General features: G+C 42.0%; 1 protein-coding gene across 7 annotated transcripts in view; it reads right to left on the bottom strand.

Moving 5' to 3' along the window:
- Positions 1 to 6,954, bottom strand: part of DDX6 (DEAD-box helicase 6) — a 34,873-nt gene extending 27,919 nt beyond the window's left edge. Inside the window, exons 1-3 of one of the 7 annotated variants that reach the window (XM_036860102.1) lie at positions 6,762 to 6,954; positions 3,013 to 3,487; positions 292 to 355 (exon numbers count right to left, since the gene is read on the bottom strand). In XM_036860102.1, coding sequence (XP_036715997.1) covers positions 292 to 355; positions 3,013 to 3,212 — 264 coding nt within the window. In that variant the 5' untranslated portion in view covers positions 3,213 to 3,487; positions 6,762 to 6,954. The other 6 variants (XM_036860101.1, XM_036860106.1, XM_036860100.1 and 3 more) reach the window with 6 other exon arrangements.
- Between the last annotated feature and the right edge of the window lie 20,272 nt (positions 6,955 to 27,226).

Here is a 27,226-nt window from a genome sequence, read left to right as displayed (position 1 = left end):
TAAACACAATATTCAATATATAAATTATATATTAAATACTCTATATATAGTGATAATTATTGTATTGTATACTGTATATTAAATATTACATTATATACTACAATAATGTGTATACATACACATTATTACTAATTCCTCCAAATAGTGGAAATTTTGGGCAACTCATCATACATGAGTTATACAATTTCAACCACTTCAACTTACTTAAGAGTAAACACAGTGCCTGTTATCATTAAATAACTACTTCACTTTCCACATCATTTTTCCACTTGAATGTTACAACCAACTTACCGAAGTTTTGATTCTTAGATCCTTTGGAGGGAGTTTTAAAGTCTTTTTCCAGTCATCACCAGGTCTAGAGAGAATACAGTAAAATTGAAGTATCAGAATTCACAGCATTAGTATTCTAAAATACAAAGATAATTCATCTCGATTATAATTCTAAAAACCACACTAAGTTTAACATATTGCCGTTTACTTAAGAATACAGGTAACAAAAGAGATAAACAATTTTAGAAAAACTGTTCTTTCTTACAAAGCACAACAATCTAGGGAGAATTTTAAAAAATCAAGAATAGAAGGGAGTAAGGTATCCATCCTCTTAAGAGAAGCAGTGTTGTATACAGTCCAACCATTTTCGAAACTGGTAACCCATATGTTTTGTTTGACCTATATAGTGTGTGTTTTAATTTAAATTAGTGGCCAACATTAAAAAATTAGGAGATTTTGTGTAAAAGTCCAGATTCTGGATTTTCTTGAAAAAACCTGGAAGCTTTAGCAACACTGGTTTCAAATTTCTGCATGGCAATAGTTTGACAGAGCTTAGTAAATGGAGTTTAAAATCAAGTGGTTGATGCCTTTTAATAGGGCAAGTACCCTCTAATATGGCAGTCCCCTATAGGCATCTGAGTTTGTAACTCTTGGTGACTAGTTAAAGCCAAGGAATCTATAAAGTTTCAGACTTGAGTTCAAGCCCTGACTCTTCTACATATTAGTTCTGTGACCTTGGAACAGTTACTTTTCTAAACCTCCATTCTCTCACATAAAAAATGGGATAAAAATTACATAAAATAATTTCTATAAAGCACTCAGCACAGTGCCTGGCAAAAGAAGAACTCGACATTAGCTGCTAGTAAACATCTCTCTTTATCTTTTTTACTGGGGATGCCTGAAACCATGAAAGAAAACAACAAAGAAAACATAATAAAAAATTTTCTTTTTGGTCAGGTAAAAACTTCAAATAATACAATACCCAAAGCATCTAACAGAAAAAAGACTGTCAATAAAGCAGACAATGCTTTCAACTGTGTCTTTAAAATAAGTAGGCTTTCACTGATTTAATTGCAATAACTCATATAATTAGAGCACCCCAAACATCTCAAGAGTCTTGATTTAGAAAGATAAGCATATATTTTACTTAAAGCTAGGTCCCACATAATCCCAGATACTGTAACACAGGGACTATTTGCTACCAATCCAAGGGTACTAAAGCCTTTCACCCCAGTCCATATCATAGCAAAGTTTGGTATAAACAAAAATGTCAGTTGAACATCCTAGTAAGCCAGCTTGCCACATTGCCAAATTCACTAAATAGTGGATAAAAATGCGGGAAGATACAATGCAAAATCTGCCTACAAAAAAAATGTATAATCTTAGGAGGTTAAAAAAAATTTTTAATGAGAAAATAAGTGATAGAGATAGGTATTAGAAGAGCTCTGAGCCATGGGATCTAGAAGTCTTCATAGAAGAGATGACATTTAAACTGAGATTTAAAGATTCACGGAATTGAAAAGAAACCATTAATCCTAGGAAAAGCAAAAAAAAAAAAAAAAGGCAAAATCCACTGCTGTCTCAAATCTGAGTTCAAGTAGGAAATACTCTCAAAATGAAATAATGTAGCTTTATGTTTCTATGATTAAGGATTAAAAGTAGCCTAAATATTGCTAGCCTATTCATATTTTGTCAAGACAAACTGCTATTTAGAAAATATTCTTGATTTCTATACTAATTAAAATATTCATCTCAAAAATAATACGCATTAATGCCAATTCTCCTAGTGACCAAACCAATTCTGTTGGAAGTTAGGACTATTTTTCTTCAGTAAGTACTTTTTAAGCATGGAAAAGATCTAGGTTGTAATAAAACACAAGCTTTGGTTCCTTGAAAGAGTTTTATCATCTTACGAAGATTTCTAGAGGTTAAATCAACTTACATGGCTAGATTTTTAACAAAGACAAATCTCAAATGGGTCAAGATTCTTGAATGTTTTCTATTAACTGATTCTTTGGAGTCATAGTTACCAAATACTTTAAAGTGTACACCTAAAGATGATAGCCTACACACTTCCAAATTTAAAAGAAAAAATATTCTGTAGTAAGTTGAGGCTCTTACGTTTTTAAAAGTTGTCAAACGGGTTTGGGACTATTCAGAGATGTGTTTACAAGAGTTCAAAATCCTGAGTTCCCTATGACATAAACTGCTTGTTATTTTGTGTGTGTGTGTAAAAGGAGGAGAAAGTGTATTTGAAAAGTAAATAAATAGGGCAAAAAGCAAAGTGTCATAAACTAAAAAAAAGTTATGGATAAATTTTCTATGAGTATGTTTGAAGTTCAGAAGGCTGGGCAAGTCTTTAAATTTAAAACGTGAAACTGGCTATAACTGCCATTCAAACTAGGATAAGGTCAAGTTCCAACACTAGGGAAAAAGCCATACTGGCAAAAACAAGATGAATCTGAGCTCATTATGAAAGCCAGAAATGTTTCGAAAAATAGTCTACACAAGATTAATATATATTAATCTGTGCCTGTTAAGTTACTTAATAAACCTGAATTAGTTATGACAGAAATACATTCTTCTACTGCAAATACCTGCTGGCCATAAAACAAAGGCATCTGTCCTCTATTTGCTATCAAAATGGTTAAACTAAGGTATACACAAAGTAGTCAACAACAAACTAACAAAATAAATCTCCTTGGTCCCCCAAGTGTGTTTATTATTTATTCTAACACTTACTTAATAGTGGTGGTCATACTCTGTGCTTGCTGCTGAGTGCCATTATTGATTGTGTTGGTGTTTTTCAGCTGGTTCATCTGTTGCTGTGTCTGTGTGCCCCCTCCTCCGGGGCCACCACTGGGCTTCACAGGGCCCCTCAGCTGACCATTTTGACTGGATAGACCCATTATAACAGGGTTCTCTGTTCTGGCCGTGCTCATGCTGTATGAATTGCAAAGGTGTCTCTTTCAAACTTCAAAACTTTTGAAAGTCAGTAGAGAAACTGTAATAACAGTTTATTAGGCTCTCCAAAACGAAGAGATAAATATAAGTCTTGCTCAATATATGAGTCCTTTATTGCAATGCAGGCAAGCACCTGTAAGTCTCTGAACGGTAAGCAGCAGTAACTTGCTCTCATGCACAGAATCAACTCTTTATTTTTTAATAAAGCCCTCTAACAAGGTTGAGTTATATATCTGAATTCGCTCACTTCAGTCTGAAACAAAGAAAAAAGTTAAATTAGCAAACAGAGTAAAATTAGAAAAAAAAATTTTGTTTCCCTTTTAAAGAACTCCTTTAGAAGCACTCTCTTCTTTTAAATTAAAGAATTAAGAATATAGCTGCACTGAGACCAAATCACTAGCCAAGCTAGGAAAGACACAAAAAGATGAACTGCCTCAAAAACCAAACCTGCACCGAGACCGATCTCAAACATTTTAAACTGTCAGTTCAAAGCAACCCAGAGAATACCAAGTAGAAAGATACTGTGATTAAGTTAGCATTAGTTGTCAAATGACAATCTCTTCCCTTATTTCCTCCCTGATGAATTCTCTGAAGTCCCTGCCACCTCTTAAAGTCAATGAGTCATTACACTCAATTGCATTACAACTCAATGAAGTATCACACAACTTAATGTAAATCTACAAATGAACAAGGCAAGACAATTCATTAATTTTTTTTCTATTTCTGACAACTGAGAATCCTTGAAGAGTTGAGCTTTTGACTTCACCTTATGCTTTCAGAAGAACACATTTATGCCCTTATGAATTTCAACGACATAAGTTAAACTTTATAAAGAAAAATATTTTTTTTCCCTTAAGTTTTTGCCCTTTAAAAGAGTAACGGAAGCAGTCAAGGGATATAACTATGTCTACATGTCAAAATCTTTTGCTTGAAAAACAGCCAAGAAAACCTTTAGCTACCTTAATTAAAACTGAATACTAAAAAAACTTCTACGTTTTTAAATATAACACTTTTCAAAAAGTATATCCCAACTTGAAGTAGCATTTTTTTAAATTACAAAAACACAAAAAGGAAATTACCTGTGTTAAAAAAAAAATCTGTGAAAGGCTAAAGATACTAGTAACTTTAATCAAACTTTCCAGGAAACCCAGAGTACTAATTAAATTAATTTTAAAAATTTTTAAATTATTCCCCAAATAAAATTATTTTTAAAGGAAGTAAATGAAAACATAATTTAAAAGCCAGAGGGAAAAAGGCCAGAAAATAAAGGGCTACTCTGTTTGCTTTGTTCTTTGACTCCTTTACATTTCTTACCAAATATACACTAGCTTATTAATTAGCGTTTCTGCCATACACCAAGGTTTCTCAAACAATAAAATTTAAAAAAAAACTCTTTGATGTCTTTTTTTTAATTGAAAATAAAGTTGTTCACAAGCAAATCCTGATTATCACGTACACAAAGCTGTATATTTCCAAGTCTCCCAGAAGCTGAGTGACCTCTTAAGCAGAGGGTGGTTAAGAGCCACCCAATTTCAGTGCAAGGTAGTAATTGGTTTCCTGTATTGACAGGTTTATATTATGATCAGCGATATCACCTACTTCATACCAGAAGACTTACTTATTTGCAAGCACTAAGAGGATGAAAGTGGCAACTTCTAAAAATTAAATGATATCGTTACTGTCCATCATGCACGTAAGACCTCATACCTCCCTGCATCCAAAATGTGACTATGTGATAACTGCTCCCCTCTTAATTAAGCTAAAACCAGCACTGCAGCTCTACGTCTCAGGAAAAGAAATATTCCTCCTACCCCTTCCCAATTTAGATTTGCAAGTTATATTTCTACATTTTCAAAAATACGAACGAAACAGAGACGAGTTGGGAGGAACCCCTAGCGGAGTTAATTACAGCACTTCCCAGATTGTAGTTAGCAATTGACAGTTTCACACCCAAAACAGTATCGTCATCTCCAAAAAGACCTTTTGTGTGCGAATGCAGCGCAGTTTCTCTAAGCTCGGTCTGCAAGTTGGAGTGACCGTTCTATTTTGAAGGGGCGAGGGGACTGTGGAAGAGAAAGGGGAGTGAGCGATAAGGGAAAGAAACAAGCCAATGATTTGAGCCCCATAACTGTAGGCAAATAATTTGTTTCCCTCCCCTTCAACACCCCCCCCCCAAACCCACACACTTCGAGTCAGCTCCCTGGGCCCATAAACACAAAAGGGTTGGGGCCCTGCAATCGTATCTGCGCAACAAGAGCAGGGAACCAGCTCCGCGGGTAGGAAACAATAGGGGCTCCCCCAAAAGGCCCCGAAGAGAAACCCTTAAGTCAGACGGCCCCTCCTTTCCTCCATGACTCTGGGGCTCCATAATCACCCCCTTGTTATCGACCTGCGAGGCCTTACTCCGTCAAGCAGCCGGTCCTCTTCGAAACCCAGCCCTCCGCTACTGCATATCCCTGCCGCCCCCTATAGGGCCGCCTCGTACCCTGTAACCTCCACGATCTCCCTAAGTCCTTGCCACCCCCTACGATCCCACCTTCCCTCGTCTCCCACAAAGCTCCTCCGAGGAATTCTCCCGCTCCTCCTCCGGACCCCGTCGGGCACAACAGTGCTCTATCCCACTCCTCCCGGGCGCCCCCGCCCCACAACTGCCGCCCGCCTTCCTCCCCCGGGCCCGACCAGGCCTCAGTCCTCCGCCTCAGAGCGCCCTCCACGCCGGCCGGGGCGGGGGGGACTCCCCGCAGCCCCCGCTGCACCGCCGACCTCCACCCCCTCACCTCACCCCACTCCTCGCGGCTCGGGCCCGAGTCCTACCACTGAGGCCACTCCCGCTCTGTACCCTCGGTCCTTTATTGTTGACTCGAAGCTCCCAAAATGGCGGCGGCTCCTTCCTCCTCGGAAACCTCCGCCCGCCCCCACCCGGCCCCTCGCTTCGGCCGCCCCCCGCCCCGCCCCCCGCCCCGCTCCACGCCGGGGGCCAGTGGGCCAGCCTGCCGGCGCTCGCCCGCTCCATGGGCCGCCCAGCCCTACCTCCGCCGCTGCCCGCTCTCAAGGCGCCGCCGAAGCCGCCGCCCGGGCCGAGCTAACTCGGCTCCCCCGCCCCCTCCCTCGCCCGCAGCGCCCCCGCCCCTTAGCTCTCCGCATGGCGGCCGCCGCGGCTCCTCCTCCGCGCAAGATGGCGAGGGCCCAGCTGCAGCCGCTGAGCCCGCCGCGGCGCCTCGGCCTCTCCTGATTCGTGGCAGGAGAGATCCGGGCCGAGGAACCTCCCTGAGGCGAAAATGGAGGGTAGTGCTTTCCCACCGACTGGGGGCCCGCGGGGGCCCAAGTTGATGGAAGTTGAAGGGAAAATACGGGTCCCTTGCTGAAGAGAAAGGAGGGCTGCTTTTTCCACAGCTGAGGAGAGATGATCGGGGAATGGTGGCTGGGAAGAGTCCCCCCAGAATGGATGTCGGGGGCTTGGGACCCGAGAAGGATCTGCTTATTCCTGACCAAGGACCTGGTAGCGACTCGGGGACAGGAGAGCTGACCTGACATCTCCCCCGGGCCGGGGAGGCTGCTGCGGGACCAAGGGGGTCGCGTCCGTTCGAGCCCCTCCGGGGCGCGCCTCCGTGCAGGAACGCGCGGAACCAGTGGTTCGGAGGCGCCGGCACGCGTCCGGGTGTGGGAACCGGAAGGGGGGCCGGCCGGGACCGGTGCGGTGGGGAGCACCGAGGAGGGCGCGGGGCGGGGGACAGGGGGCGCTGTGCGCGGGCGGGCGGGGGCGGGGGCGGGGGTGGAGGACGCTGTAGGAGGACTGGGCGGGGGTGGGGTGCTGGGTAGCGGGGGTGCGACCCGGGCCGGAACCCGGAAAGCGAGCTTCGGGAAGGAGAGTGGGAGACTGGGGCAACGATCCTCCTCTTTCGGCCCCAAAGGGCAGTCCTCAAAGAGAGGGAACCAAGGAGGCCGAGCCTCCCCCGAAGGAAGGAAACGCTGCTAAGGAGTCAGTTATAATGGTAATAGGAGTTCTGTACGGAAATGGGGAATCAGAGGACCGAGAGTGATTCTTTCTCCAGCCTGACCCTCATCAGAAAGACACTGATGTATTTGTTCCCATAAATACTTTCCATATCCTAATGTCTCCGTTTATCCTTAACAGAAATAATAGGAATGCAATCTTGTTCCAGGTAAAACAAAAATCGGAAGCTAGAAAGTTATCTAGGTCAAGGGAAAATAAAAACCTGGGTCTCACCCAGTTGACAGACAATATACAGGGCAATGACGGGACCATATGTTGACAACAGAACTACGACCCACAACCTCTGCTGCAACCAACACGGGAAGCCAAACCACAGCCTCTGCAGTGATCAGCTTAGAACGGGCAGGAGTCGGTCATTGACTGCCAGCTTCCCAAATTTTTGCCCCTGTTACCAACTCGGGACCAATCAGAGAAAGCCAAATATGTTTTCCACCCCCCCCAACCAATCACGTTAGATGCCCGGCTTCTAGTTAGCCCGCCTCCAGCTTCCCCGAGTTAACCTCCAATCAGAGCATACCCTGAAGCCTACTCCACCCACCCCCTTTTTTTTTTTTTTTTTTTTTTTTTTTTTTTTTTTACTGCCGGCCTGTAAGTCCCAAGCTGAGTGAAGGTGGCTGGCTCCCTTGCTGTAGCAAGCTTTGAATAAATAGCCTGTTCTCACTTGGTGGTCTTTGTTTATTTACACACAGCCAATGGAAAGGTGGTAGAGAAGTGTGAAAAGCCTGTTCTTGAGATTTAAAAAAAGGTTCCTTTAACAGTTTTTAAATTAAATTTGTAGCATGGGGTCTCCCACCCAGCTTTTTAAAAACCCACTCATCTAAGGGAATAACCGGCATCTTGTGCCCATCCTGGTGAGAGAATGGCTAAGTGGTTCTTTAATAAAATGTTGAGGTATGAGGCCCCACTGCCTTTCCATGTAGCAGGAATGTGGAGGGGAGGAGGGCAAGGAGTGGGAGGGAAGGGAACCTAAGGATTTAAAATAGGCCACAGCTTGCCTTGGTCTCTTTCCCTAGACCACTAAAAAAATGAGACCAGCCAAAGGAGAAAGGTTTGTGTTCACAAATAAACCTTCAAAGGGGGCCTGGTTGAGGTCATGACAAAAACCAAAAGTGAGGAGGCCACCAAAAGTAGAATATGGTATAGCTGCCTATTCTCACCTAGGAATCCTGCCAGGGCTAACACCTTTAAAGATTCTGCATAATGTTTTTATAAGATAGTCAGATATCCTTCCAACTGAGTTATTTATGTCAGCCCTTATCAGTTTTCTGGTGAGAAGTATGGATGGTATAGAATTAAACTATGAAAACTTGGATCTTTTCTTGGTTCAATTTTAGTGATTGATGGATCCAATATTCAACTATCTCAATACCTTTTTTTCTCCCTAGTTCAAACAGATTAACAAGAACAATAGAAAATATGACACTTTAGAAATACAAATGAATTATTTGATAATACACACAGTATCCTTATATTTATAAAATGTAAATTTAAAAATATTACATAAATCAGCCCTTTGACCTTATTGAATATAATAGTTTGGGTGATTCGTGGTAAATACGGTTTCTGGAGGGCGTGCTATCCCCAGTGAGGTCACCTAATAACTGTAGTAAAGTGTTTCCCAAAACATACTGGTCATTTTCATTTTGTTTTTACTCACTCTCACTTCCCCCACCCTACTTTTTTTGAACCATGAAGTTGTTAGCTAAAGTGTTAGGCCTGGATTGTTGGCTGGCTGCTAGAGATTCTGTCTGTAGGAAAGATATCTTAAAAAAGAAAAAGATTCACAAATAGAGTTGAGGTTTTCAGTATCTGTTTAAAACACAACAGGATTCGTGTGTGTGTGTAAGAATGAGATGTGACTAAAAAATACTACTTGGAATTCGATCACAATAAGGGTCCTCCCAGCGAATATTGTTTGCCAGCCTCACATCCTATCCTCAGTTATTTACCTAAAAATAACTAGAAGAAAAAAAAAAATCACAGGTTAATTTACATTTGATTTCAACTTCAGTTTATAATATTTAGAATCTAGAATTCTGAGTAATTTGAACCTGGAATATATACATCTGTGATGCTATCTTAAAAACCCAAATATTTTCAACAGGCTAAAATGGATTTCACACTTTTGACGGTCTACACGTTTTTTTAAAGGAAACATAATAGCTTTTTTTTTTTATAGTAATCTTTTATTTATTTATATATTTTATTTTTGGCTGTGTTGGGTCTTCGTTTCTGCGCGAGGGCTTTCTCCAGCTGCGGCAAGCGGGGGCCACTCTTCATCGCGGTGCGCGGGCCTCTTCACTATCGCGGCCTCTCTTGTTGCGGAGCACAGACTCCAGACACGTAGGCTCAGTAGTTGTGGCTCACGGGCCTAGTTGCTCCGCGGCATGTGGGATCTTCCCAGACCAGGGCTCGAACCCGTGTCCCCTGCATGGGCAGGCAGATTCTCAACCACTGCGCCACCAGGGAAGCCCCAGCTTTTTTTTTTTAAACTCAAACTACAAGCAAATGTGTTCATTACCTAGAAGAAAAGAAGTTTGCCACACCACATCCTCAAGAAAATGATGATGTCACACCTGGCTAAGCTTTCTAGTACAGCATTTCCCCTCCTTCACAATTTGCAGTATAATGTTCTGATTTTCCAAAAGAAAGTTACACAGATAAAGTTCTTTTCCAAATATGCCTGAGCAACATCTGGTAATTACTAACTAAGACTAAAGGCTAATGAGCCCAAGGAGCCAAGTACCATTTTCTTTGGACTTCAGAGCAGGTAAAATTTGCCTCTTCAGTTTACATACCTGAAGAAAATGAAGCAGCGTCAGCCTACTGAGGGCTTAGTAAGACATCCTCAGAGAGGTGCAAGTACTACACTGAAGTTAATGCCTACTAAGCAGATGTCTTTAATCTCTGAGAGACCACACCGGGCACATTTTGTTGGAATAAATGTTCCACTTCCAGAGTAAACTCAAGTTGAAAAGTAGGAAAGCAATATTACAAATAAGGAGGGAAGTGAGTGGGTTAAACACATTTTCCCCAAACTGCCAGGTTGGGTTTGCAGAATTTATCTTCCCTTTGACAGATAACATCTCCCCCTTCCCAGGGTACCACAACCAGCTAGCTAAGCTCACTAGGTGTCTTTTGGCCTCATCAGGTCCCAGCATTATTTGTGCTCTGGTCATCACTCAGAGAATTCTAGCTATTCATTTTGCCTCTTCAGTTTTCCTTACTGTGCACCAGCAATTTTGATTTTCATTAATTTGAAAACAACGTGGGCTGGGAAGACACTGCAATCTGGAAACTAGTTCTTTAGGTATAAATTTAATTTGGTCTACTCAAATCAAGAAAGAACTGACACCGTCCGCATCGAAGATGGCTTGGTGCTCTTGGGTACTTTCTGAGTTAGGTCAGGGGCAGTTGCTAATGAGTGATGTTGATGGAGATCCCTGGCAATCCTGTGGAATTCTCGTGGTGTTGGTATGTGTACGGTGCCTCCTTTGTACCCAGCACCTTGTAACAACATTATATTTCTGAATAACCTTCTCTGCAGGGGTAGCAACAAACATGACAAAGTGCCCAGCCCCGCTTTCCAGCCACTAGTCAATCTGCAGAGCCTTCTATTAATCCTTGAACATAGAACTGTGATCTTAGGTACGAGCCCTGGAAAGATAGCTTAGAGCTGAGGAGTGGGCAGTCTGCAGTCCTGAGTGCCATGGGTGGGTTAAGTCACATCTGTGGCTACCAGGACAAGACAGGGAACAAAGGAAGAAAAAAGTATTTCAGTGCAGAGCTCTCCTCAGTGACCTTCCTAGCTCTTCATCTGCTTGATAAATTTTAAGGTTACTCTTTATCACGTCAACCACCTCCTAAATAACCCCTTAGTGTCGCCCAGTTCCTTTTTACCACATGGAGTCTACATTCCATTGACAGATTGGGCCTGTCAGTGTGCCTATCCAATCTGATTTCCCACTCTCCCTCCAATGCTCAGGACCCATTCCCTCACCTTCCATTGTTTCCCTCAGAAACCCTCTCATCTCCTTTCCTCGAGGCCAATCTCAAGCCCATTCAAACCCAGCAGATTCCTACAGACTCTTATCTTCCCTCCTTCCCACTCCCTTGTTCCTGCCCAACCAGAGCTCAGGTTCTAGAGTCAGTCAGATCTGGGTTCAAATCCCAGTTCTGCCACTTATTAACTCCATAAACTTGGGAACCTTTCTTAACTTCTGAGCTTCGGTTTCCCCGTTTATAAAATGAGGATAATAAATGAGGACCTAGAGCTCGGTGAGAGTAAATGAGAATTTGTATAAATCACTTTATTTTTGCAGCTGGTAGATAGCACTCAAAAAAATTATGTGGTGTTGCTATTATTATTTTATCGACTTTCATCTGAACCTCTGCTTTTTCTGTCAGATTAGACAATCTGTGATTGGCGAATTCTTTTCCCCCAACCTCTATCACCTCTTACTTCTTCAGCCTAGTGCTTTACCAACCTCAGTAAACAAGAACCATGCTCTAATTTCACAGCTTCTGCTCCAGAAAAGTTGGTGCTGGAGAGAGCCCTGTAACCAGGCTGATTGGCTCAACAACAAATCCCTGCTCCCATACCTCAGCTGAGCCGTTTCTGAGGCCCTCGAACCTCTTTCTGATGGTTCTCAATCAGGGCTGTTCATTAACAGCAACACAGGCACTTTTGAAAACACCAGTGCCTGGGCCCCATCCCAGAGGAATTAAATCAGAATCTTTGGGGCTGGGGGTCCAGCATCATTTTTTGTTTTAAGGCTCCCAGGAAGAGCCTAACATTCAACCAAGGGTGAGAACAGCTGTTGGACAAATTGTTTCCCACGGAAGCGTTCCAAATATTTTCTTCTATCCATAAGCCCACCTTCAAATCAAAGATGTTCCATAGAAGCTTCACTGACTTTCCACCTCCCTCGACAGACTTCTGTTGATCCTGTCTTGGAGGATGAAGTATCACACCTCCTATCTAAGACTATATTCACCTTTACATCTATCCCTTTTTAAATAAAACATGCTATCGGTAACCCCTTTTCCCTTACATTTTTGATATCTCCCTCTCTACTGGTTCTTCCCCTTAACCTGAAACTGGATTCCCGCCCAGGTTTTTCTCGATTCTAAACAACAAACAGAAACAATCTTCCCTCACTCCCATTACCTGCTGAGTGAGGGAGGGGAGGAGCTAGCATTTACTGAGGGCCTCCTAGTGATTGGCACTATGCTAGGTGACATCCTAGCATAAATCCTACACGTTCTTGCTCTGGGGTATCACTTCCATCTCTATTTCTCCAATGTTACTGCCACTGTCCCAATCCAGGAGTTTTTTCTCTTGCTTGGACTATTTCAATAGCTGCCTGGATTTCCTGCTTCAACCTCTTCCCCTCTCTAACCCACCCTATACACTAGTGCCAGAGTAATTTTTACACTCATATCACTGTTCTGTTCAAGACTCTTTAATGATTCTCTATTACCTACAGAATAAAACTGAAACCCCCTCATCTCTCTTCACACTAAGTAGGAGGCCCCTAAACCTCCTCACCCCAAACCCCAGGAGTGGGAGGTTGGGCCTACTGACCTTCAGATCACTGCTGAGATAAGACCATTCTTGTGATTTTTTTTTTCTTTTTGTCTTTCAATTTCTTGATTCTTCTCATCATTCAAGTTTCAGCTTAAATGTTACTGCCTCCGAAATGTCTTCCCACTAAACATGCTTCTTTTTTTTTTTTTCTTTTTTGGCCGTGCCGTGTGGCTTGTGGAATCTTAGTTCCCCAAGCAGGGACTGAACCTGGCCCTCGGCAGTGAAAGCGTGGAGTCCTAACCACTGGACCGCCAGGGAATTCCCCTGGCCATGCCTTTTAAAGTAGTCCCCTTCCCCCCTCTCTTTACCCCCTTAAGCTACCTGAAATTATGTTGTTTACATGCTTATTGCCTGTGCCCTCCCAAGCAGCAAGCCCAAATTATCCATTTCTACCACTGGGTTTCGCTGATTCAGCCCCCTGGCTCCTTTGTGCTTGGCCACCACTTCAAGCTCTCTCCTTGCCGAGGTGATAACAACCTGGATTGTTCAGAGCAGTCTGGGTTTACTGCCTGGGTTGTTCCACAGTAATTATTAATAGTGCTCCTATTTATTCTCAAAAGCATCCCAATTTGGACAATAAATTATACAGTCACTGTTGTTTAAAGCCCTGTATCATAGCCATTTGTACACATGTCTTATTTCTAAGCTCAGTGAGGACAGGAACAAAGTCATGTTCCTATTTCTTTCATCAATAACACCTAGTATTTTGTATAAATATAGTAAAAGCTCAGGAAGTGTTTTTTGAATAAAACTGGATGATACATTAAAATGAGATCACATATGTGAAGAGTCTAGCACAATATCTAACACATTGTAAGTGTGTTAGGCTAAAAAAAAGTCCAATAAATGTTACTTTCCTTTGCCCCCAGTTGACTCCAAATGTCATGTCTCCCAAGCTCTTTGATTATAGACTGTGCCACACCATTTAGTACCCAGGTACATACTAGCTAGTTCGCTTTTGTTGAGATTTTTGTGATTTTATTTCTTCTAGATTGGAAGCTCTTTCAAGGCAAGTATCACGTCTAATAATTCTCCATTCCACATAACAAAACTAGTTCGTATTTATAAATTGGTTGATAACTGAGATGCTCAATACTTACTGGCTGGTAATTTGTAGGAAAGAGTGAAGTGATGACAATGGTAGGAAATATCAGGTTAGGTGCCCATGGTCAGTGGCACCAGGGTCAAAGATCACCTTCCCTATTTGTAGATGCATGCCTCTGTGTTCTTCCAGCCAGCAAAAGGAGGAGCTTCAGATATCTCCATCCTAACAATTTCAGTAATGTTTTCAGGGTACAGGTTCAAAAGATCAAGTAATGGTTATGCAAAAGCATAGTGTCTTTTGGAAGTAGGGGAAGAGTGAAAACTATGCACAGTGTTGAGATCTAACTTTGGAATACAAAGACCTTGAATTCCTAAGCTATTTAACCTCCCTAAACCTGTTTTCTTATCTGTAAAATCAGGATGATAACTCTGCCTCTGGGGTGATTATGAGAAGAGTAAATGAGAAATACATGTAAACTGCTTAGCATAGGGCCTAACTCATTGCAAGCCTCAATAAACAATAGCTATTTTTATAGTGAGTGATCTAGGCAGCTAAAGGTTTCCATGCTAAAGGTGGGGTAGCTAAAAATATAATTGCTATCAAATTTTTAGTTAAATCTTGTTTCTAGTGTCAATGACAAGCTGTAATTCTTTACCTGTTCATTCATTCAACCATTTATTCTTTTGTTCATTTATTCACCATTCATTCATTTATTCTATACCAGATACACAATAAATGCTTATTAAATGCTGTTGAATAAGGGTAAGGGGAAGAAAGAAATAGGTGGGGAGATTAAGAGGTACAAACTTCCAGTTGCAAAATAAATGAGTCATGGGTGTGAAATGTACAGTGTGGGGAATATAGTCGATAACGATGTTCTTTGTATGGTGACATATTGTAACTAGACTTACTGTGATCGTTTTGAAATGTATAGAAATACCAAATAACTATGTTGTGTAACAGGAACTAACATAGTGTTGTAGATCAATTATACTTCAAAAACAACCAACCAACCAAACCCATAGAAAAAGAGATCAGATTTGTGGTTACCAGAGGGGCAGGTTGAGGGAGGAGGAATTGGATGAAGACAGTCAAAAGGTACAAACTCCCACTCATAAGATAAATAAGTACTAGGGATGTTGTGTACAACATGATCAATATAATGAACACAGCTCTATGGTATATATGAAAGCTGTTAAGAGAGTAAATCCTAAGAGTTCTCATCACAAGGAAAACATTTTTTTCTATTTCTTTAGTTTTGTATCTATATGAGATGATGGATGGTCACTAAACTTATTGTGGTCATCATTTCATGCTGTATGTAAGTCAAATCATTATTCTATATATCCTAAACTTATACAGTGCTGTATGTCAGTTACGAATAAAACTGGAAGGAAAAATAAAGCGTACAATTAAAAATGTTGAATGAATAATAGAGTAGTAAGTAATGTGTGGAGATGCAGACATTTTTGGAGATATGCTCTCAATGATATCTCTGGATGAGTATAAAATGCCCTGTGACTAAGGTCAGGACATCATGCTGGTTGCTGAAGGTGCAAATCCAGGTACTTCACTTACAGAGAACACAACCAAGAATATATAACATAAGTCTTCTAACCTATTATTGACTCACAGCAGATGACTGCCTCCTGCTTCGTGGAAAAAATCAAGGTCACAGAGCTCAGTCTTTTTCCGTTTCCCTTCTCCACCTCTAGACTCATCTTCTAGAGAACCTGGCCTTAACTCCTTCCCTACATCCCTTCCCTCCAGTACCCCAGGCAGAGTGAAGCACTCCCACCTCAGTGCCACCATTGTGCAAATTTCTATGACTGTGCAGATCCCTTGCTATCAGAGTTAATTTGGTTGTAGGTTTGCCTTTCACAATGACTGGATCTATCTATGCCTTATTCTTTGTATGTCCAACACCTAACATAAGGCCTAGCATTTGGTAGGTGCTCAGTAAGTGTTTATTGAAAGGGCTCTTGGACTTCCCTGGTGGCGCAGTGGTTAAGAATCTGCCTGCCAATGCAGGGGACATGGGTTCGAGCCCTGGTCTGGAAAGATGCCACATGCTGCAGAGCAGCTAAGCCCATGCGCCACAACTACTGAGCCTGTGCTCTAGAGCCTGTGAGCCACAACTACTGAGCCCATGTGCCACAACTACTGAAGCCTGTGCTCCACAACAAGAGAAGCCACTGCAATGAGAAGCCCGTGCACCACAACGAAGAGTAGCCCCTGCTCACCGCAACTAGAGAAAGCCCGCGTGCAGCAACAAAGACCCAATGCAGCCAAAAATAAATAAATAAATAAATAGTCACACAGTATGGCTCATAATGGACAGGGCAAATGTAAAACATTTCGATGATCACAGAAAGTTTTACTGAAAAAGAAAATCCTTCCAAAAGAATTACATAGTATCTCAATTTCTACTTCCTCAGCCTAGATCTTTCCCTCATCTCTTATACCCAATCCATCACCAACCTCTAAAATATTTCCTGAATCTGTCCACTCCTTTACCCCATTGCCTCCAATCTCAACCAGACAGAATTGTCTTTCACTGGCCTGTTTACTGCTGTTGTGTCCTAACTTGGGCTCCCTACTTACTCCTTGTCTTACCCCAATCTATATTCCACACAGCCTTAGTGATATTTTTTCATGTAAATGAGAGCATCAGTACCCTGCATTGTTAATAGCTTCCCAATATGCTGAGAATATGCTCCCAATTCCCTGCCCTGGTCTGCAAGGACCTACATGATCCGAGTCCTACCTACCCCTCCTACTTCAGCTCCTGCCACTCTCCTAGTTGCTCGTTCTACTTGAGCCACAGTGGCCCTTGGAAGTTCTTAGATCAGCTAAACTCTTTCCCACCTCAAGACCTACTGTTTCGTCTAACTGAAGCACTCCTCTCCTCTCCTTACACAACTGGCTTCTTGTTATTCTTCAAGTAAATATCATTCCTCAAAGACCCTCCCGCACACACATACACCATGTCCCCTATCACAGGATCCTGTTTATTTTCTTCATATTTCTTATCATAGCTCTAATTATTTTATTTCTTCATGATGACTTGTTTATTGTTTGTCTTCCCTGTTAGAATATAGGAGAGCAGGGACGATGTATATTGTCTTCCCCCTTGTATCCCAAGTGCCTAGTACAATCCCTAGAGCAAAGAATATACCAAACAAACATTTACAAGTGAATACTGTACACGATTGAGTGCCCTCACTATTTTTGAGTACAAACTGTCTAGCTCTTCTGATTCTTTCCTTTTAACTTGCAAATGGGTATGACTCCCCAGACAAAAGACAGACTAAAGACTAAAGACTTACCCTAGACTTTCTCTTCCCCTTGCAGCTGCAGCCCTGTTTGCTTCTTCCCTTACTTTACCAAAGAGTAGATTGTCTGTCTAGACCTCATCAACTCCCACTCTGTGAAACAGCTCTCACTAGTACCATGAATGACCTCTTTGTTTTTAAATCCACAGACATATGCTCTAGTTCTCAGCCTACTTGACCTTTCCACAGCCACACTTCCTCAATTTGGTTCTGCAGAACACTAGTCCCTAGAGTTGCTCTGGTAAAAAAGTGAGTTCACGTTCCTCCTATTAGACGCTGCTGTAGTACCCTGTGCGTCAACTCTGTAGCATGTAGCTCAATTGCAGTTAATTTGTTTAATTAGTTAATATCTGACTTTTCTGAGAAATTCATGTTCTTCAGGGCAGGAACCCTTAACTGTTTTGTTACTGAATAGCCCCGTAATTCCAGCACGTAAAAGATGTTTAATATTTGTCGAACTGAAAGGATGAATGAATGAATGAATACATTTCCCTCTGGGAAATTCACAGTGTGAATATGTAAATGTAAAATCCTGCAACAGAAAAAAATTGTTCAAATTTGTTTAGCACAGGATTTTCCAAACTCGATCACCAGTTGCTCTCTTTGTTCTCTCACGTTCCCAGTAGTAGAATACTGCCAAACATCCCAGGGGAGTTCATAAAACACACATGGGAACACGTTACTCTCCAGTGTTAGATATTGTTGAGTACCCACTATTTCTCCATATCTTCCTTCCTTGGCTCCTAGGACTCCACTTTTCCTGGTTCTCTTTCTTCCTTTGAAGATGATCTCACCCATCATGAGGTCACCAGGCATTTAGTGTGTTGATAACTACCAGATGCATAACCCCCAGGCTTGTGTCCCCATCTAGTGACTAGGTACATCTATTCTGGCTGCCTCACTAGCCTTTCATTCTGACTGTGTCCCAACCCCCAACATCCCTGCCCTTCTTGTATTGTGTATCTTGGTTAATGGTATCACCAGCCATCTAAGCCAGAAACCTAGAAGTCTTAACCTTCATTCCTTACCCCTCTGAATTAAACTGATCAAATTTATTTCAGAAATACTGCTTACAGCTTAGCTCCTTTGTCTATACCCACTGCCATTATCTTGATGTACACATTTATTATCCATTGCCTGCATTATTGCAACAGTCTTCAAGTCTGCTGTAGAACTGGCTTCTTGAAACAATTTTTTCTACATCACTCCCCAGCTTGAAGATTCTGCTGGTTCCAAATTTCCATAGGGTAAAAGCCAAGCGTTGTAGATTGGCAAACAAGGTGCCTTCTCCCAACCTCTCCAAACTTAGCTCCCACCTCCCCTCTCTTTTAATATCCCCTTTTCCTTCCTCCTCAAAGCCTCACCAGTACAGAAATTCAGTTGAGCTTAAAAAACATTAACTGTACATCCACTATGTGCCAGACCTGACATTTGACTCTGGGGGAGCAAATATGAATGAAAAGGAATTTACACTCTAATAGTAGCAAAGATAAACACATTACCAAAATAACATAATAATGCATTCTATAATAAAAACATGTACCAAGCTTTAAAATAAGAAAATATGTACTAAGCCTAAGAGGAGTACAGGGAGTAATTAATTCTGCAAGGGGGTAGGGATGCAGTGTTTCAGGGAAGCTTTCAAGATGAAACTCTGAGCAAGATGCTGAAGGTTGAGTAGGAACTGATCAGGTGGACCACGGATTAAAGAGCATTACTGACAGAGTCAACAGCAGGTTGACTAGGATGGGGAGTGGGGTCCCACAAGTAGCTTAGGTGTGTAGGTGTGTGTTGGGAAAATAAGTGACTATAGCTGAGTCTGGAGAGCCCGTTAGGAATCACTCTATAAACAGCCTGTGTCAAGCATTGAAGGTTATACATTAACCTACAGATTTTGAAGATGAGGGTGACTTTATGGGACTATAGGAATATTACTCTCTGGGAATTCCTTGGCAATCCAGTGGTTAGGACTCCATGCTCTCACTGCCAAGGGCCCAGGTTCAATCCCTGATTGGGGAACTAAGATCCCATAAGCCGTGTGGTGTGGCAAAATAAAATAAAAGGAATATTACTCTGACAGCTGAATAGAGATGGATTTTTGAGGGGCCAAGGAGACCAGTTAAGAGGTTCCTCATCAACTCTCATTTAGACTACTGAAAACACCTCCTAACTGATCTCCTTGGTCCTTATAATCCATTCTCTACCCAGCATGAGGGTTGACGAAGAGAAACAGATTTGGGAGATCAATAGTAAGTTAAATGACAGGACATGGGAATAGATTGGATGTGGGGAAGAAAGGTAAAGGAGGACTTCCCTGGTGGTCCAGTGGTTAAGAATCTGCCTGCCAATGCAGGGGACACGGGTTCGAGCCCTGGTCCGGGAAGGTCCCACATGCTGCAGAGCAACAAAGCCCGTGCGCCACAACTACTGAGCCTACTCTCTAGAGCCCACGAGCCACAACTACTGAGCCTGTGAGCCACAACTACTGAAGCCCGTGTGCCTAGAGCCCGTGCTCCACAGCAAGAGAAGCCACCGCAATGAGAAGCCCACACACTGCAATAAAGAGTAGCCCCCGCTCACCGCAACTAGAGAAAGCCCGTGCACAGCAACGAAGACCCAACGCAGCCAAAAATAATAAATAGATAGATAGATAGATAGATAGATAGATAGATAGATAGATAGATAACAAAAATAAATTTAAAAGAAAAAGAAAGAAAGGTAAAGGAGGTGGAAAGAATGACGTCTAGGTTTCTAGGCCTGCAGACTTGGGAGGTTGGAAGCAACAGCCACTGTCAGAGAGAACCTAAGAGGAAGATTAGGTTCATGGTGGGGATGGTAAGTGATACTTTCAGAGATGGCTAAGTTGAGTACTGAGTTTGAGATGCCTCTTGGGCATTGTCTTAATCAGCTCAGGCTGCTATAACAAAATACCATAGTCTGAGTGGCTCATAAACAACAGAAATTTATTTCTGTATGGAGACTAGAAGTCTGAAATCAGTGTCAACATGGTCAGGTTCTGGTGAGACCCTCTTCCAGGTTGCAGACAGTTGACTTCTCATTGTATCTTCACATGGTAGAAAAGAGAGCTAGCTAGCTCCCTGGCATCTTCTTATAAGGGCACTAATCCCATTCATGAGGACTCCACCTTCATGACTTAATTACCTCCCAAAGGCCCGACCTCCAAATACCATCACATTGAGAGTAGAATTTCAATATATGAATTTTGGAGGGAAGCAACCATTCAGTCTATTGTAGGCATCTATCTGGAGATATGGAACTGAAGGTCAGAGGAGAGGTCAGAAGTGGAAAAAGGAAAAATGTCTTCTTTAGAGAGGGAGAGTTAAAACAACAGGAGTGGGAATGATGTCCCAGGAAAGGTAGGTGGGACTGAGGCAGAAGGACGAAGGATAAACTCAAGGAAGAGCACATCAGGGGAGTCAGGCAGAAGAAGAGGATGTGGCAAAGAAGTCTGAGAAGAAGAGACAGGCCAAGGATAACAAGGAGAATGTGGGGAGAAAGGGAGAGGGAACTTCAAGAAAGAAGTAGTGGGACTTCCCTGGTGGTACAGTGGTTAAGACTCCGAGCTTCCAATGCAGGGGGCCCGGGTTCAATCCCTGGTCAGGGAACTAGATCCCACATGCATGCCACAACTAAGAGTTCCCATGCCACAACTAAGGAGCCCACCTGCTGCAACTAAGGAGCCTGCAAGCTGCAAATAAGGAAATGCCTGCCGCAACTAAGACCCAGCGCAACCAAATAAATAAATAAATATTAAAAAAGAAAAAAGAAAAGAAAGAAGTAGTGCCAAGTGTCACAAGAGTTCAGCAAGATGAGGACCGAAAAATACACTTGGATCTGACAATTACAAGGTCATTGATAACCTAGGCCAGAGCATTTTCAGTAGAGTACTGGGCAGAATATAGATTTCAGTTGGATAATACTAATGTTTATTGAATGTTTATTATCTGCAGGCATGTGCTAAGTGTTTCATATGAATGATCTAATTTAATGCTCACAGCAACCCTCTGAAGTGAGGCAGGCACTGTTATCTCTTTTTATGGGCAAGAAAATTGATGCTTAGAGAGATCAAGCTGTTTGGGTTACTAATAGCAAGAGTCAGTTTGGATATTAACCCAAGTATTCTGACAGTAAAATCCATACTCTTAATCACTCTTCTTTACCCTATCTTTCAAATGAATGGAAGGTGAGGAAGTGGAGACAAGTCTTTTAAGAATCTGAGCTGAGTAGAGGAGAAAAATAGGGTGATTCTGAGAAGGGAAAATAGGGCTGACAATTATTGTGAAGGCTAGAGCATGTTTATGTGCTCAGAGTGATATGTATTAAAAAAAAAAAATAGAGCGCTACATACTGATAAGGTAGTGACTTCTCTATATTCCCTGTAGGGGATGTGTGGTATCACAGCAAGTCAGTATCTGGTTTTTCAGTATGTGTTGAACAAATGAATCAATAGATGACAGTGAGCAGGATGGTTTGAAAGTAGAGGGGCTTTCAGAGAAGGTGGAAGGACAATGGTGCAGAGATGCCAGATAAAATACAAGACACACAGTTAAGAATTAGAATCTCAGATAAGCAGAGAATAAGTTTTTAATATAAATATGTCTCAAATATTGCATTGGGACATAGACAAAAAAATAATTTCTTATTTACCTGAAATTCAAATTTAACTTGGCTTCCTGAATTTTTTTTTTAATATGGCGATTTTTTTTTAATTTTTTATTTATTTATTTATGGCTGTGTTGGGTCTTCGTTTCTGTGCGAGGGCTTTCTCCAGTTGCGGCAAGCGGGGGCCACTCTTCATCGCGGTGCGCGGGCCTCTCACTATGGCGGCCTCTCTTGTTGCGGAGCACAGGCTCCAGACACGCAAGCTCGGTAATTGTGGCTCACGGGCCTAGTTGCTCCGCGGCATGTGGGATCTTCCCAGACCAGGGCTCAAACCCGTGTCCCCTGCACTGGCAGGCAGATTCTCAACCACTGCGCCACCAGGGAAGCCCAGCTTCCTGAATTTTTATTTGCTAAATCTGACAACCCTACCTGGGAGAAGCTATGGGATGCCATGAAAATGCTGCTCCGTCTCCTGGCTGTGTGCACAACAGATCATGAAAGAGGGAGTGGACTACTTACAAGGGGACCGTGAGAGAGCAAGTGCCTGGGGCATGCTAGGACTTGGTCCAGGAAGGCATGGATGGCTGTTTCCTGAACTAGACTAAAGATGTAGCAACCTAAATGGTTGGGAGCAAGGTTTCAGGATCAGGCAGACTTGTATTTGAATCCTGGATCTGTTGCTTAATAGCTATATGATTTAGGCCACGTTTCTTTATTTTTCTGAGACTTAATTTCCTCACCTAGAAAATGTGTATTATCATGATAATAATATCTACATCCAGAGTTATTGTGAGGACAAAAGGAGATCGTGTGTGTGTGTGTGTGTGTGTGTATGGTATATAAATATCTATATATTTATATATAGCTTATCCCAGGGCCTGACCTATCATTAGCTACTAAATAAATGTATTTATTAATTCAGAAATATTTATTGAGGGTCTCCTATGTGTCAAATACTGAGATACATTTTGGAGATAGAACAATAAACAGGTAATTAGAATATTCTGTGATAAGTGCTATTATAAAAGAAGTAGACAGAGTTCCCTGCAAGAGCCAGCAGGAGGGGCAAATAACTGGTAGGGCTTCCCAAAGGAAATTATGTCTAAACTGAAACTGAGGTGTGAGTCAGAATTAGCCAGATGAATGCGAAGGGGAGAATGAGAATAGCACACAAAAAGCCCTGAGGCAAGATGCAGTTTGGCAAATTTGAAGTAAAAGTATTCAGTAGTTCAGGTTGGCTAGAGAACAGAGTTATGGGGAAAGATGAGGCTGGAGAGAGATGAGCAGGGCCAGATCATGAAGGTCTTGTAGGTCAGATAAAGAGTTTGTAGTTTACCCTATGGCAATGGGAATCAGAAGCTCAAACGCCTTTAGGGGAAGGCAGGTGGCCTAAAAAAATGTCCTAGAGGAAGTGATGGGGCCTGCAAAGACTTCCAGAGTACACACTCACCTGAAAGCATTCAAATTTGAATTTTAAAACCATGACCCTGGGAAAGTGCCACAATCACATCCGTATTTTAGAAAAAGAAATTAGATGCATAAAATGGAGCTAGACTAGAGGCAGGAAGATCAGAAGGTAATCCAGGTGAGAAATGAAGGTTTGAGTGAGAATCAAGTGTTGAGGGAGAAAAGTAGCAGGTTCTAGAGATATTTAGGAGGAAGAATCAAGAATTTAGCCTTGGGGATAAATTTGATGTGTGGCTAAGGGATGATGAAAAAAAATTCATATTTTATGGCATGACAAGGAAAATTTAAACATAAAACTTTTCTTTGTCCATTTGAGCCTCCTCCTTCCCCTTTAGTGTGTATCGTACATCTGCATTAACCAGACCTCCTTAGGAGATAACATTCTTTCTTGATCTCATCAAGGGTTGCAACTCCTTGGGAGATAGCCTTGCTTCTTAAATCTTGTAAGGGGCCACGACGATGACCCACAATCTGGATTGTGTACTGTCAAAAATACCTCATTTAATGTAGAGCCCTCTGTCTCAAAAATTTATATAACTGTACTTTGACCTTTAACGGGCTGAACCATTCTCAGAGCTTTCTGAGAGGCTGTTCCCAAGTCGTAATCCTCAATTTGGCTTGAATAAAATTTTCCATTTCTTTCTTAGATTGACTGATTAATTTTTTGTCAACAGGGAGAAGTCAAGATTTCTTTATTACTGTTATTGCTGTTATTGCAGTGAGGATTGTATAGGACACAGTGAAAGAGATGGCAAAGAGGTCAATGGTAAGAAGAACCAAACGGAAAGAAACACAAAGAAGTAAAAGGATGAAGGATTAAAAGAACACGCAATCCAAAAGAATTGTATTTGGGCTTTTGACCCTGGATACTGAGTCATGAAGGCAAATTAAAAGCCTGAAAGTTCAAATTGGAGTTCCAGTAAGAGATGCCAGATTAAACACGCACTTAATTCCACTTCCTTTCAAAACTCTACTAAAATGACAGAAAAGAGACTTTTAAAAAACACGTCTTAAGAACAAAGAGGACAGGAGAGGAGATGAATGGTAACCGGGTTAGCAGAGCCAGGAAACTGGTGTCCTAACTGACAGAGAAGGCCAAGAAGCAACTAGATTTTCACCCAGAACTTTCAAAGGGTCAGGAACTGCTGACACGGGTACCTCTGGAAGTTACGGTGAGAAGGGACTATAAACAGGAGATTGGTTGAAAGTCCGGTTAAAATGCTGTTAGACATCCGGACCCCCTCGCTGACTCCAAGCTGCTGGGCAACAGCTCCTCCCTCTTCCCTCATTCCAGCAGAAAGCTGGAGGTTTAGTTTCTGGAGCAGATAAAAGAGACAAGACCTAAAGAGATAACCTTTGGATGTTCCTCAGTGAAATAACCCTGCAAGATCAGTAAAGTACCCAAATGATAAGCAAACACCCCCTCCACCTCCCCTCACAGACAACCAAGAATCACTAGGTATCTGAGAATGTCCTCTTATATGAAAGAGAGACCAAAACAAACAGAAAAAAGCTACTTAAAGAAAACAGACTAGGTAGAAACCTACTTCCTGTCTTCCTCTCTTCCATTCCTCTTGACTAATTTAGTCCCAAAGCCATTAGGTCAGCATGAGCAAGTAGGTTATCTATGAGGGGCTGGGGGAGTATTAGAGCAAAGTGAGCAGGACTTCTGTGGGGTGGGGGTCAGGGGTGGTGACACTGGCAGCCAAGTGTGGGGAGTTGGAGTCTAAGTAGAGCGACAAGGAATCCACACAGGTATTGAGCCCAAGTGGGATAAAGAAAATATTTGCAGAGGGAGTGGGAGTGACAGCAGCAGTAACCTACCAGTGTGTTAGAGCCCAGATGAGTCAAAGAGGCCATCAAGCATTGAGGGGTGGGTGGCAATAGCCCCAAGCTTGGTGTCAGAGCCTGGGCAGGGCAAGGAGGGTGTCTGACCAGGGGAAGCAGAGGCAGCTATACAGCTCGGGAGGTCAGAATCTGAGCAAAGTAAGGAGTCATGTCCACAACCCATGTGATATGTTGGAGCCCAACTGGAGGGAAGATAGCATCTGTGTGGGGTGGGAGGCTGTATGTGACAGTGGCCCAAAACAGGTTATGGGTACCTAAGCAGAATAAGGAGAACAACTGGGGTCCAGGGGAGGTGAGTGTCTGCAAGTGGGGTTTTGGATACACATATTCTCTAGCTTCATCCACTGAGAGAGAGCTTGGAAACAGCATTACTCCAATGGCAATGAACACCTCTACTGCCCAAATCTTAGTCTCTAAATACCATCCTCTACTAAAAGAAACCAGGGACCCTTGGAGAAATGATTGATTCCAGGGTTGAGATAGGGAAAATACAAGATAAACCTGGACCACGTTCCTGTGTCAGAAATACAGAGGTGCTTAAAGAGTGACGGAGACATATCAAAAGAACATAGAAGGAGCTTGATGGGGACTTTCATTAACAAAATTTGAGCATCAAAATATATAATGATAGTCAAAGGTTATAATCCATTGAATAAAATAGGAAGCTATATGTCCGTACTAATATAAAAAATAAATAAATAAGTGAATGGGCAGAAGAGAAAATTTTTCCTTACTGTAGAATGACAACTAATAAATTAAGGAATAATAAATTGGAAAATCACTGTTTGGCAACCATCATAGTAAAAATTCATTCAGCCAAAAAAACTAATGAGTAAAAGTTTGATGAGGAGCAGGATATGTACACAGTCTCAAAGTACCTCCTCACAAAATTCTTACTAATTACACGGGGCAAAAGAGTAACTTCACAGTGGGGAAACCTAGCAGACACCACTTAATCAAGTGATCAAAAACAATCTCAATAATGGGACAAATTGAAACCAGTTATTACCTGATAGGAGGCAATAAAAAGAACACAGCATCACTTTTATGCTATTCTTGCCCCCCAAAAGCATAACCTGAATTCAATCATGAGGAAACTCAAGGTGAGGGACATTCTACAAAATAACTGGCCTGTAAAAAAATTGTCAAGGTCATGAAAGCCAAAGAAACAGTGGAATAATTGTTCTAGACTAAAAGAAACTAAAGAGACAGGACAATAAGCGCAATGTATGGTCCTAGATTGGATCCTTTGTTATAAAAGGCAGCATTGGGACAATTGGAGAAATTTAACTGGGGTGGTCTGTGGATTAGATGGCAGTCATGTATCAGTATTAATTTGCTGATTCTAATGATTTTGTTAGGTAGAAGCATGTCCTTGTTTGAGGAAATACATACATACTAGTATTGGTGATGATGGGTATCATGTTGGCAATTTACTCACAAATGATCCAAGAAAAAATTTCTTTAAACTATTCTCACAATTTTTTGAAAATTTAAACTTCTTTCATGATAAAAAGAGAAATTAAATTAAAAATCTATCACTAATATCCTCAGAGAAATAAGAGGATCAAGTTAATGAAACAAGAACAGTATGCTATAAAAAGAAACACTCATAAACAAGAAATAACTGTTGTAAATTAAAAATATGACAGCAGGGGCTTCCCTGGTGGCGCAGTGGTTAGAAATCCACCTGCCAATGCAGGGGACACGGGTTCGTGCCCCGGTCCGGGAAGATCCCACATGCTGCGGAGCAACTAAGCCCGTGAGCCACAACTACTGAGCCTGCGCGTCTGGAGCCTGTGCTCCGCAACGGGAGAGGCCACGACAGTGAGAGGCCCGCGCACCGCCATGAAGAGTGGCCCCGCTCGCCGCAACTGGAGAGAGCCCTCACACAGAAACGAAGACCCAACACAGTCAAAAATAAATTAATTAATTAATAAATTAAAAAAAAAAAATGACAGCAGAATTTTTTTGTCTAGTTACGATCTGTCACCGTACTAACATATTATGTAGTTATTGACTATATTCCCCACACTGCACATTTCACACCCGTGACTCATTTATTTTAC

This window comes from Balaenoptera musculus, chromosome 8 (genome assembly GCF_009873245.2).
Source record: "Balaenoptera musculus isolate JJ_BM4_2016_0621 chromosome 8, mBalMus1.pri.v3, whole genome shotgun sequence".
NCBI lineage: Eukaryota > Metazoa > Chordata > Mammalia > Artiodactyla > Balaenopteridae > Balaenoptera > Balaenoptera musculus.
The sequence above is the reverse complement of the archived record's forward strand: the minus strand, read 5'-3'. Positions and strand labels throughout refer to the sequence as shown.